The sequence below is a fragment of the Gobio gobio genome, assembly GCF_949357685.1.
Source record: "Gobio gobio genome assembly, chromosome: 8".
In the NCBI taxonomy this organism is placed as follows: domain Eukaryota; kingdom Metazoa; phylum Chordata; class Actinopteri; order Cypriniformes; family Gobionidae; genus Gobio; species Gobio gobio.
Window position 1 is genome coordinate 28,731,796 of NC_137114.1, and position 16,662 is coordinate 28,748,457.

General features: G+C 39.7%; 1 protein-coding gene across 2 annotated transcripts in view; it reads right to left on the reverse strand.

Annotated features, from left to right (window-relative positions):
- The window catches only part of LOC307130667 (uncharacterized protein), a 33,605-nt gene that overhangs the window by 13,807 nt on the left and 3,136 nt on the right, over nucleotides 1-16,662 (reverse strand). For both annotated transcript variants that reach the window (XM_079823763.1, XM_079823762.1), the window contains exons 2-6: nucleotides 5,815-6,095; nucleotides 5,580-5,730; nucleotides 4,565-4,747; nucleotides 1,586-1,723; nucleotides 704-898 (exon numbers count right to left, since the gene is read on the reverse strand). In XM_079823763.1, the coding sequence (XP_079679889.1) occupies nucleotides 704-898; nucleotides 1,586-1,723; nucleotides 4,565-4,747; nucleotides 5,580-5,730; nucleotides 5,815-6,062 (915 nt within the window). In that variant the 5' untranslated portion in view covers nucleotides 6,063-6,095. The remainder of the gene's footprint in view (nucleotides 1-703; nucleotides 899-1,585; nucleotides 1,724-4,564; nucleotides 4,748-5,579; nucleotides 5,731-5,814; nucleotides 6,096-16,662) is intronic.

Below are 16,662 nucleotides of genomic sequence, written 5' to 3' on the forward strand. Positions count from 1 at the left end.
ATGGAAAATATGCTGTGGCAATTCATTATTAGATGTCTGGTGTGGGATTCTAGAAACATCCTATATCTGACAACAGTATAAAGAACATAAGAACATTTTTAGCATGGCTTTACGTGATCCACTTGGACCTAAAGAGACAAAGGCTCACACAAGGAACTTGTTCAAATGGACAGTACATGTATTGTACAGTGGCTGCTTGGCTACAAGACAACAATTCAGGCTATTCAGGGGGTGTATTCATGACTCTTCTGCCAGAACGTATGAAGTTGGATGCTTGAATAGCTTTCCCTTGGGATAATTTTCTGAAATATGCAACAGCCTTGCTCTGAGCAATAGTGAACTTGAGATGGCACAAATTAAATTATCAAATAAAAAAAGCTATCAGGGGAATATTAGGGGAAAGAAGGGACTCTTTAAAGTTTCATAGTCAATTGTGCATATGGTGTGTGATAATACTGATCTATGGAGGATTGACCATGAACATTTGCTACTGTAGATATACAACCAGTAAGCTGCTTGGTTGGCCAATATTCTGGGTGGCAAATGAGTTATACGCACCTTGATTTAATTCCAATATATATGGAGCAATTGAATTAGATACAAGTCCAGAAGGGACTGAGTAGCCTTTCAGGCTTTAAACTTTCTTCAAACCTGGAATGAACTAAGAAGATAATCTCATTTGTGCACATGCATGGATATATACCAGTCTCATGCTGAGCAGGCGTGTGTGCAGGCGGCCTAGGCCCTGAAAGACTTGAGTACAGTGGAGCAGGAGTTCCTGCAGCTGGCTCTCGATGGCCTGGGCGTCTGCCGGCTCGCTCTTTTGAATCAGCTCTTCTCCATGCTGGAGCAAATCGTTCAGTCTACCTGCACTCTCACCAACAGCCTCTTGAAACCCCTGAGAGATAAAATATACACAAACACATTTAATAATCATAACCTTACAACATCCTTCTTTGAAAGTACTTCTACAGATAAACCCCAAAATAGAAATAATAAAAAATAAGAACCCATTTTGATGTTTATGATTATTAAAATCATAAAAACCAAAATTCTCATCAAAAAGCACATTTACATCCAATTTTTATAACAGCAATGCTATTTTCTCAATAATGATGAGGGATATGTATAAAAAATAAATTATTATTAACATCATCATCATCATCATCATCATCATGATTGTTAATTTTTATTTATTGATTTCTTTAAAAACATAAGTAAAATGTCTGGACACATAATGAAAATAATAGCACAAAGCAGAGAAACATTAATTGGCCAAAAAATATCCTACATATTCTTTATTAAATACATTTATTAATTTTGATTTTGGGGTGACATTGACCCCATTTTTTATTCATTCGAGGTTGTGTGTCATTCTACTTATTTGTCATTCTTTTAGTGACCTACTATGTGATTGATGCCTTTTTAGGGATCTGAACCTGCAAAATTAGGTGTTAAAGATCTGCACTTGTAACACAAACCACACTACCCAGATGGCAGAAAACAAACGTACGAACAAACAAACAGGTAATTCAGAGTTCTCTCTGCATGGACCAATCTATCGATCCATGTTTCCTGAGAGTACCTGAAGCTGGTGCATCTTCGAGCGGGTGTCTTTGCCTGAGAAGTGCTCCACTTCAGTCAGCCTGAGGTCCATATCAGCCAGCCACACTGCCATCTCTTCCCTCTGCCTCTCAAAATCCTCCCGTTGGCAGACGAAATGCTGTTGCGCACACACACAGACAGATAGAGCATGATTCTGTCTGACCGTCTACACCCTGATGCTGTTTTTAGCAGAGACAGAGACTGACAGGGAGACACATCAAAATTACAAGGACGTCAAAGCGGCAGACAGGGAGCGGAAATGGTATAAACAAAACACAGACACTGAAGCCCACAGTAAGGGGGGCATATGCAGATCAGCCAAGCATAGACCTACAGTGCGAAGGGGTCACTGCGGCTGGAAGGACAGAATTATGTAAGCTGAATGCAGGCAGAGCAGAGGGCTGTATGGATAAATAGTTAATGGGAATAAAAAAGGGGCAAGAGAGACTTACACAAGTAGAAAGTAGCAACTAAGACGTCTTTCAAAATCATGTGCTTATTATGATTTCAACCCCAAAAACTGAAACTGCTATGGTAAAAAAAAAAACTGTTGATTGTTTAATGGTTAGTTTCATTACTATACACAGTGAAAAACTGTCAAATCTAAAAGGACATTTCATGTATTTTTTTACAGTAAAATGCTGTTAAATTGACAGTTTTTGGAAATTAAAGACCAAATCATTGATCATTTACAGAATTCCCTACACATTTTATGGTTTTTCACTGAAATTACAATTTGTTAACATGGTGTTTTGAATGTGTATGCATGACACTGCACACCTTACAGTATATATATATTCATATTTACATCAGCTTGTGGAAAAGCGACATTTTATGAGCTTTCATTCTTCGTGCGGCTTTTTCATTCTCACCCGTGTTTTTGATGGTTGTCAGTGTATTATAAGTTTGGGACACACCAAGCCGACAGACAGCCTCCGGCCAACGTCGGGCCATTTTTGACTGCTGGCCAACTTAGTTTTTTCAGTGTGTTCCGCACAGTTGGCTCTAGACGGACCCCGTTGGGGTTTTTTGGGCCAATTCTACAAGTAGAATCAGCGTTGGGCCGTTGGTGAGAGAGAGAACTCTGAATGGTTGTTCAGCTTAGCAAATTAGTCAATGCACGAGAACAATAGCAAAACAGCGAGTCAAAACGGTACAGATAGAAGACTATTCTAATTTAAACTTCATCTTACCGAGTGTTCCTGAGCGAAAAAATTTTAATATTAACATGAGCGGAGTGGAATAAAGAATGTGATCAGGATTGATATTCAAAAGGTAAGCGCATCCTAATTTGTGTATCTGCAGCCTGGAGTGCTGGTTTCCCTTTTGAATGACGAATATACACTCACCTAAAGGATTATTAGGAACACCAAACTAATACTGTGTTTGACCCCCTTTCGCCTTCAGAACTGCCTTAATTCTACGTGCCATTAATTCAACAAGGTGCTGAAAGCATTCTTTAGAAATGTTGGCCCATATTGATAGGATAGCATCTTGCAGTTGATGGAGATTTGTGGGATGCACATCCAGGGCACGAAGCTCCCGTTCCACCACATCCCAAAGATGCTCTATTAGGTTGAGATCTGGTGACTGTCGGGGCCATTTTAGTACAGTGAACTCATTGTCATGTTCAAGAAACCAATTTGAAATGATTCAAGCTTTGTGACATGGTGCATTATCCTGCTGGAAGTAGCCATCAGAGGATGGGTACATGGTGGTCATAAAGGGATGGACATGGTCAGAAACAATGCTCAGGTAGGCCGTGACATTTAAACGATGCCCAATTGGCACTAAAGGGCCTATAGTGTGCCAAGAAAACATCCCCCACACCATTACACCACCACCACCAGCCTGCACAGTGGTAACAAGGCATGACGGATCCATGTTCTCATTCTGTTTACGCCAAATTCTGACTCTACCATCTGAATAGCTCAACAGAAATCGAGACCCATCAGACCAGGCAACATTTTTCCAGTCTTCAACTGTCCAATTTTGGTGAGCTCGTGCAAATTGTAGCCTCTTTTTCCTATTTGTAGTGGAGATTAGTGATACCCGGTGGGGTCTTCTGCTGTTGTAGCCCATCCGCCTCAAGGTTGTGCGTGTTGTGGCTTCACAAATGCTTTGCTGCATACCTCGGTTGTAACGAGTGGTTATTTCAGTCAAAGTTGCTCTTCAATCAGCTTGAATCAGTCGGCCCATTCTCCTCTGACCTCTAGCGTCAACAAGGCATTTTCGCCCACAGGACTGCCGCATACTGGATGTTTTTCCCTTTTCACACCATTCTTTGTAAACCCTAAAAATGGTTGTGCGTGAAAATCCCAGTAACTGGGCAGATTGTGAAATACTCAGACCGGCCCGTCTGGCACCAACAACCATGCCAGGCTCAAAATCGCTTAAATCACCTTTCTTTCCCATTATGACATTCAGTTTGGAGTTCAGGAGATTGTCTTGACCAGGACCACACCCCTAAATGCATTGAAGCAACTGCCATGTGATTGGTCGATTAGATAATTGCATTAATGAGAAATTGAACAGGTGTTCCTAATAATCCTTTAGGTGAGTGTATCTGCAGAAATAGACAGATGTCTCATTTACACGCATACTAGCTGACAATCGGCTGTAGTTCTCTCGGTGTGTTCAAGAGCAGCTTTTTTGCCCAAATGTGGCCGTCGAGAGGCGACAACACTGTTGGCAGGGTTGGTGTGTCCCGGCCTTAAAGGTACAAAACAGATTTGAGTACTTCAGTAAGTAGTATCAGACATATCAGTTAATGAAATGTGCAGGTTTGTAACCAAGTTTAAGTTCAATCAGTAACACCCAAAATGTTGCTACCCTTTTTTTGCTGTAAAGTTCTGGCAACCACAGCTGCCCTTTTATTTACCGTAAACTTCACCAATTATTTTTTACAGTGTGCTTGCTTTAAAAGAGGTCACCCTTGAGCAGTTTTGTGGGTATATACCTTTAACCTGCGGCACACTGTCTCCACTGTGTTACTGAGCTGATCCCAGCGCTGTCCGCAGTCCTTTGTCACTTCTACGAGTCGTGCGCCCATAGTGCCTCTAAACAGGCCAACCAGAGTTCGACTCTTCTGGGTCAGGCCGTCCAGCTGGGTTAAACGTATCCTGGCTTCAGCACGCAGGTTCTGGAAAGAGATACAAAAACAGCCAGTCAAATGATGACATCATGTGATTAACTAGGAGGTAACCCCCTCTAAACTCTAAAATTAACCACCGGAAGGTAAAAAATAAATCCCACCGGTTCTCTGATTAACTAAAGCAGGTTATTTTAAGAAATTTGTGCGAGGGTTTAAGACGGAGGGAGGCGCAATGGTGCTTAGGAGGAGAGCCAAGGAGTTTGATGACCATTTGGTGTCATTTATCTTCACTGGCACAAGTCCCGGGCTTCTAGACAGTCTGAGTAAATGTGCTGTCTGCGCGCGTGTTAGTGTGTCTGTGCCGTTGATTACACTTTCATTGTAGAAAGCATCAAAATGCTGGCCAGTATCCACTCAGCAACAGACACCTGTAATGACTAATTGGAGATGGTCTTGCACTCATCTTATATAATAACACAGCAGCTAGAGTTTAGGGGTAATTTGTTTTTTGGTAACTCCATTTAAGAGTTTTTATCCTCAGATTTAAACTAGAAAATGGTCAGACTTGTGGCTTTAGCTCTACTGTGTTTCTAGGCCTCACCATTTTTTTTTTGGAAAAACATTTTTGCTGATAAATATAAAAATGTATATCTGATTTATATATATATATATATATATATATATATATATATGTTTCTTTGTTTAGTTTTATTGAAAATGCTAGTAACACTTCTTGAATCCACCCAATACAAAAAGTATATTTTTAAGAACTTGGCATGCATGTTAAAACTAGATTTGGCCTTTTCTTTACTGTTTTCTTTACACACTCTTACCCGTCATTGACCCTAAAACAGCTTTGAAATTAGACCCAACGTCTTACCTCATACTTTTGTAACTCCTCTTTTGCTGTAACATACAGCACATGGCTGGAGTTCGGGGACGCTGCCATTTTCTCAGCTGATCGAAGCCAGTCGTCCAAGCAAGATAGTTCTTTCTTGAATTCATACCACAGCATCCACCTCCTTTCCAGCCTGATGGACCAATGAGAAACAATTAGGTAGGACAGCAGATCAGTTATACAGACAGGTTGCCAATACACATGGATGCCTACTCACTTGACGCAGCCCTCGAGGGAGAAGGAAACATCTGGGCTCAAGTCTCCAATGGACGACCACTCATTAGAGAACTCATTCAAATCATCATGTAGTTGAAAGCTTCTCATGGGAAAGCAGGTCTCAGAGGACTGTAGGTAGAGACCACTTTGGTGGTTCATATCAACACATGTTTGCAACTCTCCTCTGTTTTCATCACTTCCTCTGGGGCCTACTCTGGTGTTTCCATGGTGACTGGCATTGAGTGACATCTCTTCTAACTTCCTGGCATCACCAAGTGCCGCCTGTTTTGAAGAACACAAAGGGAGGCCAGTTCATTAGGGTCAAACACAGCATGATGCGCAGACATATTGTGACCCTGTTGTCAAAACGGAGCTTTTTTAGTTACAGTAGACTTCCTTATGAGGATGTACAGTGGCATGAAAAAGTATGGGAACCACTTGCAGAATCTGTGAAAAGGTTAACCCCCAGCTCTTAATGCATTGTGTTTCCTTCTGGAGCATCAGTGAATGTTTGAACCTTTTTTAATAGTTGTGTTTGAGTCCCTCAATCATCATCAGTGTGAAAAGATGGATCTCAAAACCATACAGTCCCTGCTGGAGAGGGTTCAAATGTGCAAAAGATGCTGGGAAACTGAAGAATGTGCAGGACCTGGAGGATTTTCTGAAGAACATTGGTCAGTTTAACTGCTCAGGACAAACAAGAGACTCGTGAACAACCATCACAAAACAAACACACAGCCGTGGATCATCCAGGGAACGACACACATTGAGAATCAATGGTTCATAAACTTTTGAATGGGGTTATTTTAATAAATTCTGCAATTTTTTTGTCTTGTGGACTAAATGTAAAAAAAACATTATGTAAAATATCTTATTCAGGACAGTACTAAATAAAAAAATAACATGCATTTTGAATGATCGCTTTTATTTGGTTAAAATTATTCACATTTTCACAGATTCTGCAAGTGGTTCACATACTTTTTCATGCCACTGTAAATGCATTGTGGGATAAATTAATTTCTGCGCATTAAAACAGTGGAGTGGAAATTTCATGTACAGGTAATTGACATTAAAGGGGTGATTAATTGAGAAATCAACTTTCCCTTGAGCCTTTGATATATAAAAGTTCTTCGTGGTATAAGAATATCCTGTAAGTTTCAGAGCTGAAAACTTCCTTGATGTCATCATATGCTGAAACGCCGCCTCAACAGATAAATATGTATGCCTGCTTCTGTAGCCCCGCCCACCGACTCCAACCGAGCACTAAACATGCCGCAGAGAGTAATATATTGCGCTGTACCTGGTTGTGGAAGAACACAGTCGCTGCATAAGCTTCCTTCGGATTCTAATATTGGGAATGTGTGGTTGAACTTAGGGCTGCTCGATTATGGAAAAAATCATAATCACGATTATTTTGGTCAATATTGAAATCACGATTATGTAACACGATTATTTCACATGACTTTGGGAATGTGTTGTATTTATTAAAAATACACCTTTCAACAATTCAATTGAAATTGTAACATTTGTTGTACTTTTTGAACTATTAAAATAAATAATATAACATATATTCGAATCAAAGTATAAAAGTATTCACGTAAAAATGATAACCACAAATAAATAAGATCAACAATATGGTTCGGCTATGCTTTTCATGTACGTCTAACATTAGTTTTCAGGTACAGAAATGTATCAAATGTAAAATAACATTGCATATTTGAGTGCATAAATTAAAGATTAATCCTATTAAACTTACAAAAGCTATTCAATCAAGAGCGGTGAGTGATGTCCTTGTCTTTTGTTGTTTGACATTAAACAGACAGCAGTAAAGGCTACTGCCCCTTTAAGACCTCGCGTCTTCTTTATCGACTGTATAAAGTTCACTTAAGGCATATACAGACTATGTCTGCTAAGATACTCATCAAGATGGACATGTTGACATATGTTTTGTGTGAGTTTGTCCGTTTAAGAGCAAGACTTGAAAGAGAACTCAATATCTGCGCGCTGAGAGACGTGTGCGCGCTCTCGGATGAACGCACAGAGACACATTTTCTCACAGCGCGCGCGGCTTCTCATTCGCGTCTTCTGGCACTAAACCCGGGTGATGACGGCGAAAACGACTGGTCATATTCAAACATACGACAGCACTCGCAATCTCGCATGCATTGAACAAAGTTTACAAAGAGAGAATTATTTGAAAAATATGAAGGAAAAAAAGGACGTTTACACGGCTCCCCTGCTCTCGTCAGTTTTTGTTTCTTTATTAGATTGTCATAGGTCACTCTGTTTAATTTTCAAGTGGTTAAACAAATTCGTGGTGTTCCCTTGCGTTGCAGCCACTGCCATGTAGCAAATCTTAGCATGTTTCTGCTCGTCGTCTGATTCCTCGAAGCCAAACTGTTCCCAGACAACGGAGTTGGTTTTGCCTTTTTTGCTCACCAAACGCTGCTGTAACTGCCCTCCTTCTGCCATCTTTACTCGCGCCGAGTTTTTAAATTCCAGCGGATGATATGCACACGAGACTCACGACCTGAGAGAGATTTGTGGGTTCGGGAGGGGCGGATGAGCGCGTGCGCGTTTCATTCAGAACGCAAGGCAAAATAATCGTTTTTTCTCGATTGTACTATTTTGGTGATCGTTGGGAGGCAAAATCGAAATCGAAATCGAAATTCGATTAATTGCACAGCCCTAGTTGAACTTTATTTTTAATGAAGTTCCAGCACACGTGCGCAAGACATTGGAGACTGGATTTGCAGACATAGAGATTAAAACACAATGCTGTGCCTTCTATATTGGATCCGACAGGAATGGTGCAACACACTTATGGGAGTAAAACATGTTTTTTATATGTGATAGTATTGATTAGGTGTACGTGTCTAACTGAACATCCCTTAGCACGCTGTCAAAGGCTGAAGAATCCTTCATTTGTGGTGTTGTTGGTTAATTGCGATTCGTGATCAGAAAGCCCAACGTCCCGGGGCTGTGTGTTTTTCAGACGGGCTAACAAAAGTCCAGCCTGCTGACTAGCTATCTTACATAGTGAAATAACATTCCTTTCTTAATGTGCGTTGTTCACTCTCTTGACTTGATATTTGAAGGGCGCACGTGTGTGTGTATGGTTTGCGGTTATATTCACCGATCGGTTGGGCCAAGTAATAAAAAAAACAAATAACATTCCAATCAATCGCGGGTGGATGAGAAATAAATCATTGTGTTTGTTTGATAAAGACATTTTGCGAGCCCTGAGCGCGAATCATTACGGGTGCCGTTTCCCCACACGCTTTCAAAACAATTCCCACATGTAATGACAGGGGAGCAGAAGCTCATTAAATATGCAAATCTTATCCAATCCTAGCCGTAGGCGTTTACTTCCAAGTCTTCAATGCGGCACGCCCATAAAAACCGAGCATTTCTTGAGCGAGCCTCAAAACCAGGGCAGAAAATAGCCTATTACTTATTCATTATGATGTTTTTGAATGTAAAAATCACGCGCACGTCATAAGTTGACCTCAGACAACAGTATAAAAAAATTAAAAAAGCAAATTCATGGCTCCTTTTGGGAAGTATTTTAGGAAGCATTAAATTCTGGAAGGAGATAAAAAATATTTTAATTCTATGCACACTGCTTTTATAAGCAGATATTAATTGAGACATAAATAAAATAATAATAATAGTAAATAAAATATTATTATTATTATTATTATTATTAGTAAAAAAAATCCATTTGTCAGTTAAAAATAAACTAGTAATGCCAAAAGAGGGATTAAAAATCCTGGACACCACTGATGTAAGTTAAGATATTTTTTAAATGAATAAAATATTGTGAAGAATGTAATAATAATAAAAATAAATAAATAAATAATAATAATAATAATAATAATAATAATAATAATAATAATAATAATAATAATCAAAAACAAATTTAACCAAATCAAATAAACCTATCAAACTGTCATAAGTAGCAAATAACAAAACTCTCATGTAATAAATACATGAATAAATAAAATTTAAAAAATGTAATCATAAATAAATATATTTTGCTTAAGCCTATAAAAATCATAGTTGACAAATAAAAATGAAAAGTCCTATGCCAAGTGTCCACCGTTGCACATTTTTCTCATTAAAATCTAATCTAAAAAGAATTTCACGTTCACTGATCACAGTGCATAGAAACCCACATTTTCAGTATCTGGTTAGAAAAGCAGTGGTTTCTCTGCATGACAAACGAATTAAAACTTTCAGACACCTCAGACATGGAGAAAAGGCTCCTATGCTCTGGGCTATAACTTCAGCCATCAAAAACCATAAATCAGTTTTATGCCCATTACCCAAAGGAGTTACGGTGCTGCCGCCACAGCCCTGGCAGAAAAGAAGCCAAATAGATTTTCCTCACTCTAATACCTGCATAATGTGGCTGGCAGAGCAAGGTCAGCTGTGCCAGGCCATGGCTGCTGTCAATCAAGAGCAATGGTCCCAAAATGTGCCTTAGGCTGACCTCATGAAAAACTCTTTTTTTTTTTTATTAAATGTTCAAAAGGTAGCTTAAGAGCCTACGTCAGTCTCGAAAGTGGCCTGCATCCGTATTTATGAAGGACTTGCCTTGCGAAATCACTTGGGGAGAAGTTATTTCAAAACTTCAAGCCCAACAAACTAATAACTCAAAGTTAGATGGGCATAATTTACCTGCAACCTTGCCGTCCACCTCGGCCGCCTCCACCTAGGTACACTTCAGGCTCAGCTGAAATAACGGTCCTTTCTCAGGGTCTGCTGTGAGCTTGCCCCAGTGGAGGGCATTAAGGCACTGGACTGAGTCACAAGGCAGTCAGGTTGAAAATCGAAGTCACCGTTATTGCTTCTCAACCTGCAGAGAATGTTGCTCTCGCCTGAGGAGTAATGGAGTGCAAACACGACTGCAATCCATACTCTGTTCCTAACCTTTTCAGAAGGGAACAAACTTATAGTAGGCTGCAGGCCATATCCCATCTCATTGGTGAGCTTGTGTAGTGAGAAACAGGTGTGTTCGTGCGACACCCAACAGGCGTGTACTGGCACAATGACTGTAAATGGGACGTTAAGAATCTGATTTCATGCTGATTTTCACCCTGTAGGCCTACAGTACACTCCAGCCCAGCTTAAGTTACATATAATGTTCCAACACAAAAACCAAACCATGGAGATGGTCATACAAGCCTAACACATGGTACAGAAGTTCTCACAGGTGTAAATGAAAAATAAGTGACCGTTTTGATATCCAATCCAGTCACGGACATCTTGACCATAGCAATCATACGCATGTAATCCCGCAAGAAGGATCATGGCAAATTAATATAGACATCAAGATCAGAAAGCAGCATGAGACACTCGGGCGGGATTACAGATGCTTAGTCATCCCATTCAGCTAGTGTCAGTGGTTTGGCTAGAAACAGACGAGGCAGGTGCATCTGGGGACCTTTCCAAAACACAGACCGCATTTGAATGAGCTGGAGTTGAATAAACACGCAAACTGCTGTCTGCGAGTATGATGGAGGACAAAAAGCCCTTAGATTTAGGCGAAAGGTGATGCAGGATGAGTCTGCACGTGGAAGCAAATGAAAAGTAATGATGCATTCAATACATCAATGACGTTCAAAATCCCTCCATGGCTTCTTATTCAGGTTTTATAGTCAATTTTTCCAGATCACATGACACCTCTGTACAGGCACAAAACACCCTCACAGAAAATGAATGTCGCTCTAGGGAAAACATCATTTTTCTTTCTTAATGGCAGATAAAGTAGAGCTTGTCTCCTTGCTGCTGAATAAACCTCATGGCAAACGGAGGTAATGTTACCCTTTCGGTGGCCTATGACAATTACTTTGCTCGGTTTATTATAAGCCTGGGAAAGGTCATAACACTCTAAAAGCTCAGACTGTTGCTGTTTTCATCCGAAGCAGTAAACACCCAATCTCTTGCCAAGCTCAGGGCTCGGACTGAATCCCATCCCACACGCTGCCAAGCAAAAAGTATAACTGACAATTTCTGCCCACATTCTATTGATTAATTTGAGGTGGAGGACAAAAATGGGTTTAACAGCGTGTCTAATGACTCTAATCAATTGCATCACTGAAAAGCTCTACAGTAAATGCTAATCAGACTCATGGACCAACAATCTAGACGTAAACTAACCATCCTACAATAACAAACTATGAACTAAGATTACAACATACAGTAAGGATATAAAGAATAACGCTGTTCAATCGAATTCATATCAGTAGTTCTAAAATGGTGACCCAAAAAAGCAAAAAGCTAATTAAACGCAACAAAAATCACTAAATATCCATCTATTTAAATGCATAGCTATAAAACTAAAATAGAGAAATAATAATAATAAAAAATACTTTAAAGACCCTTGGTGAAATGTTTTTTTCTTTTTGTCTATGTGGTGTTTTAAGACGTGCAAATTCATCAGTTAACACCATTGCGGAGTATTTTCTCTTTAAAAGAAGAACAGTGTAAATGGGTACAAATAGCGAGGGAATTATGTATAATACGATGTTATGATGAATTATATGCCTTTCTCCACTGACAGAAGTTTCTAAGAATGATGATTTTTAGAAGGCAGACTGAGGTGGCGAATGGGAACATGGTTTGTGTAACATTAGCAACACATTAGCTGTTTGATAACGTAGTCAAGCCAAAGGCTAATAATATCAATTAACATTATGTGCTCAATGTTGTAGAGAGTGATACTTAAAATGCATTACCATTCTGATACATTGACTTGTAGACGACCCTATAATTTGCTATTCCTCTTCTTCTGAATCAGTTTCTGGTTCAAACATATAGACTATTGCTGAATTAAACAAATATATCCATTCACTATTGTATAACGCTTACTTCAGTTGACCAAGTGGATCAGGTAGTCCAAGCTGGTGATTAATTGAGTGGAGGTGGGGACTAATTTGCATATTCATGGTTCCACATATAAGTAAATGAAGCAAGGGTGTAGAGTTACATTCAAGCCATTTTAAGACATGAAGAAATGTAAACTTTTTTTTTCCTGTTGAAAATGTCATTTTGATTATCAAAGATGAGTTTTAAGAGATAAAACTGCAGGAAGATTTCAAATAAATAAAGCAAGTAAAAAAAAAAAACAACATTTATAAAAGTAGTGAAATAAATAATACAAAAAAATTTAAAGAAAAGAAATCCTATTTAACTTTTGTCAGATTAATAATTTTGCATATTGAGTGCTGGCCAAATTAATACGTTAACGCGGGCGATTAAATTTTCAGTTTAACGCATAAAAAATATTTAACGCAATTAACGCAGCGTCCGTTTTTATATCCATTTTTGACCAGCGTTACATTATATGATCATGCTCTTATTAATGTAAATGCTTTTAAACAATCTAAATGCAATAAGACAAAAGAGAATGCGCTGTACACTCACCTAAAGGATTATTAGGAACACCATACTAATACTGTGTTTGACCCCCTTTCGCCTTCAGAACTGCCTTAATTCTACATGACATTGATGGCATAGGATAGCATCTGGCAGTTGGAGATTTGTGGGATGCACATCCAGGGCACGAAGCTCCCGTTCCACAACATCCCAAAGATGCTCTATTGGGTTGAGATCTGGTGACTGTGGTCATTTTAGTACAGTGAACTCATTGTCATGTTCAAGAAACCAATTTGAAATGATTCAAGCTTTGTGACATGGTGCATTATCCTGCTGGAAGTAGCCATTAGAGGATGGGTACATGGTGGTCATAAAGGGATGGACAAAGTCAGAAACAATGCTCAGGTAGGCCGTGGCATTTAAACGATGCCCAATTGGCACTAAGGGGCCTAAAGTGTGCCAAGAAAACATCCCCCACACCATTACACCACCACCACCAGCCTGCACAGTGGTAACAAGGCATGACGGATCCATGTTCTCATTCTGTTTACGCCAAATTCTGACTCTACCATCTGAATGTCTCAACAGAAATCGAGACTCATCAGACCAGGCAACATTTTTCCAGTCTTCAACTGTCCAATTTTGGTGAGCTCGTGCAAATTGTAGCCTCTTTTTCCTATTTGTAGTGGAGATGAATGGTACCCGGTGGGGTCTTCTGCTGTTGTAGCCCATCCGCCTCAAGGTTGTGTGTGTTGTGGCTTCACAAATGCTTTGCTGCATACCTCGGTTGTAACGAGTGGTTATTTCAGTCAAAGTTGCTCTTCTATCAGCTTGAATAAGTCGGCCCATTCTCCACTGACCTCTAGCATCAACAAGGCATTTTCGCCCACAGGACTGCCGCATACTGGATGTTTTTCCCTTTTCACACCATTCTTTGTAAACCCTAGAAATGGTTGTGCGTGAAAATCCCAGTAACTGAGCAGATTGTGAAATTCTCAGACCGGCCCGTCTGGCACCAACAACCATGACACGCTCAAAATTGCTTAAAATCACCTTTCTTTCCCATTCTGACATTCAGTTTGGAGTTCAGGAGATTGTCTTGACCAGGACCACACCCCTAAATGCATTGAAGCAACTGCCATGTGATTGTTTGAATAGATAATTGCATTAATGAGAAATTGAACAGGTGTTCCTTATAATCCTTTAGGTGAGTGTATGTCAATGTCCTGTCTGTGTGGCTGCGTCTCAATGAGATCCCTAGTTCAGTAGTCAGGGCACTGATCAGGGAGTCGGCCACATTCATGTACACGATATACTGATTCAACACCTAGGAAGCTAATGGAGGGACACACACACACACGCACGCACGCACGCACGAGCCAGTGTTGTGCACACATCGAGTTCTCTTTTGCTCTTTAACAAAAAATAACAGATTTTTGCCAAAATGCCAGTTTTGTCGAGTATACTTATATTAGGAGTCTTTTATTACTATATATTAGTACTTGTGAGAAAATGAGATGTGCGTGACAGCGTGTCAGATCCGCGTCATGTTCGGCAGCGGCCGATCTTAAAGTGCCTGCAGCACTGATGATGTCTTTCATTAATGTTCATCAAAGAACAACGGGAACAGAAAAAAATTGTAGCTTTAATTATGATTATTCTATATTATTTCATTTATTATTTATGCAGTTAAGAAAGGTGTTGATAACTTTATTAAATTTCTGTGTAGACTATGTCTAACAGGGAAGGCCATGGGTAAATATAACATTTATTATAATGGGTTTGTGTAAAGATTGTTTTAAGTTCAATTGATTCAAAGTTGTTATTTTTTAAAGCCTAATAAATGTTGAAATTGGTAGCTTTCAGTTATACTGTAATATAAAGTCATTAATGTTTCATAGAGACATCAGTGATACTGGCCTTCATTCATAAAAAGATGCCATTACAACAAATATTTAAAATATGCTGTCTTTAAATTGTTTCTTCATTAGTTTGGAGAGTAACTGAAATTACTACAATATAAAAATATTTAAAACTCCAATGTTTTTTAAATTGTGATTAATCATGACTAATTACAGAAATAAAGTGATTAATAAGTTATTTTTTTTGTATCGATTCACAGCACTAATATTGAGCTTCTACAAGTGCATGCTAAAGTTTTTAGGTTTTAAAAAGACATCTGGAAACATGTTGGGCCACTATTTGATGTCCAAAGTAAAATCGTCAAGCAAAACCAGTGGTTTACATGAACACTTCAACTCTGCACAATATTAACACCATTTGCTCAGTGGGAGTCACAAAATTATGACAATCTAAAATAGTTCAGCTTGATTGAGCCAACCTGTTCAGAAAATGTATTTTTAATCGAAAACGTGTGCACACACTTCCAGTGAGGTGACAGCGTTCCTCCCACTCCCGTCTGTGCCGTCCCATGGAGGCGGTCTGAGGGACATCTGTGTTCCCAATAATGGGTGCTCATGAAGACGGAGGAGATAAGGACCCTGGTGCTCTGCACCCCCTGAGCTCGAACCCTCTGTTCTCCCTCCCCGTCCTCACGGAGACTGCAGAGACTGCACTCATTGTCTCTTTGGTGCCACAGGCCCAAATCGCAAACAAACAGGCCTTTCTCAGCACCCGGATAGGGAGAAGAGGCCAGTGCCAAGACACCTGATCTGATCCACTACACACACACAAAGCAAGAGATGAACCAGGCCCCCCTCCTCTCCTCGGGCCCCTCAGAGACCAAGCTGTGCAGAGGGCAAAAGAACAACGGTCCAGCAAACTCGCTCCGAGTCCTGTGAATTACACTTCATTACATCCAATTTGCCATTAAACAGAAAATGTGTCTCAATTCATGTCTGACCGTGCCCTTAATTCTCTTAATAGGAGCTGAATGCTCTCTGAGAAATTGTTAGTATGTGATTCAAGTAGCTAGATCAGCCTTCAAATCCAATCCAGGCTTCTTCTAATCCCATTTACAGCACTCGCAATCTGGTGAGAGTTCTCAAACCGCATCCTCTTGGAATTGCCTCCATTTCCCATGCTTAAGACAACATGATTCCAAACACAACAGATGACACAGAAGATCTTCTGCTTTGTGGCAATATCAAAAGGTATAACAAGGACATCATCCATTAATTGCAGCATGTAGCCAAAGGCAAACTACTCCAAAAAGCACTCTTTTTAAGAAGACAAATTTTGCTGCTCCACATGAATGCATCATTGCTGGAAATGATTGTTCTCTCAGCTGTGACTCCCCAGCTAGCAGACGTCTGACAGGTGTTGTGTTCAGGGAGAATAACACAGACTCATTTACCTGACGACTGAGGATTCATTCAAGGACAGACAGCGAGTTTTACACAGCAGAATGTCTGTTTGCCACATCACTGTTGTAGCCTGAAGCAAGGTCATTCTCTCAAGAGAAAGATGAAGAAATAAAATGTACCTCTCTAATAAATTTAAAGGG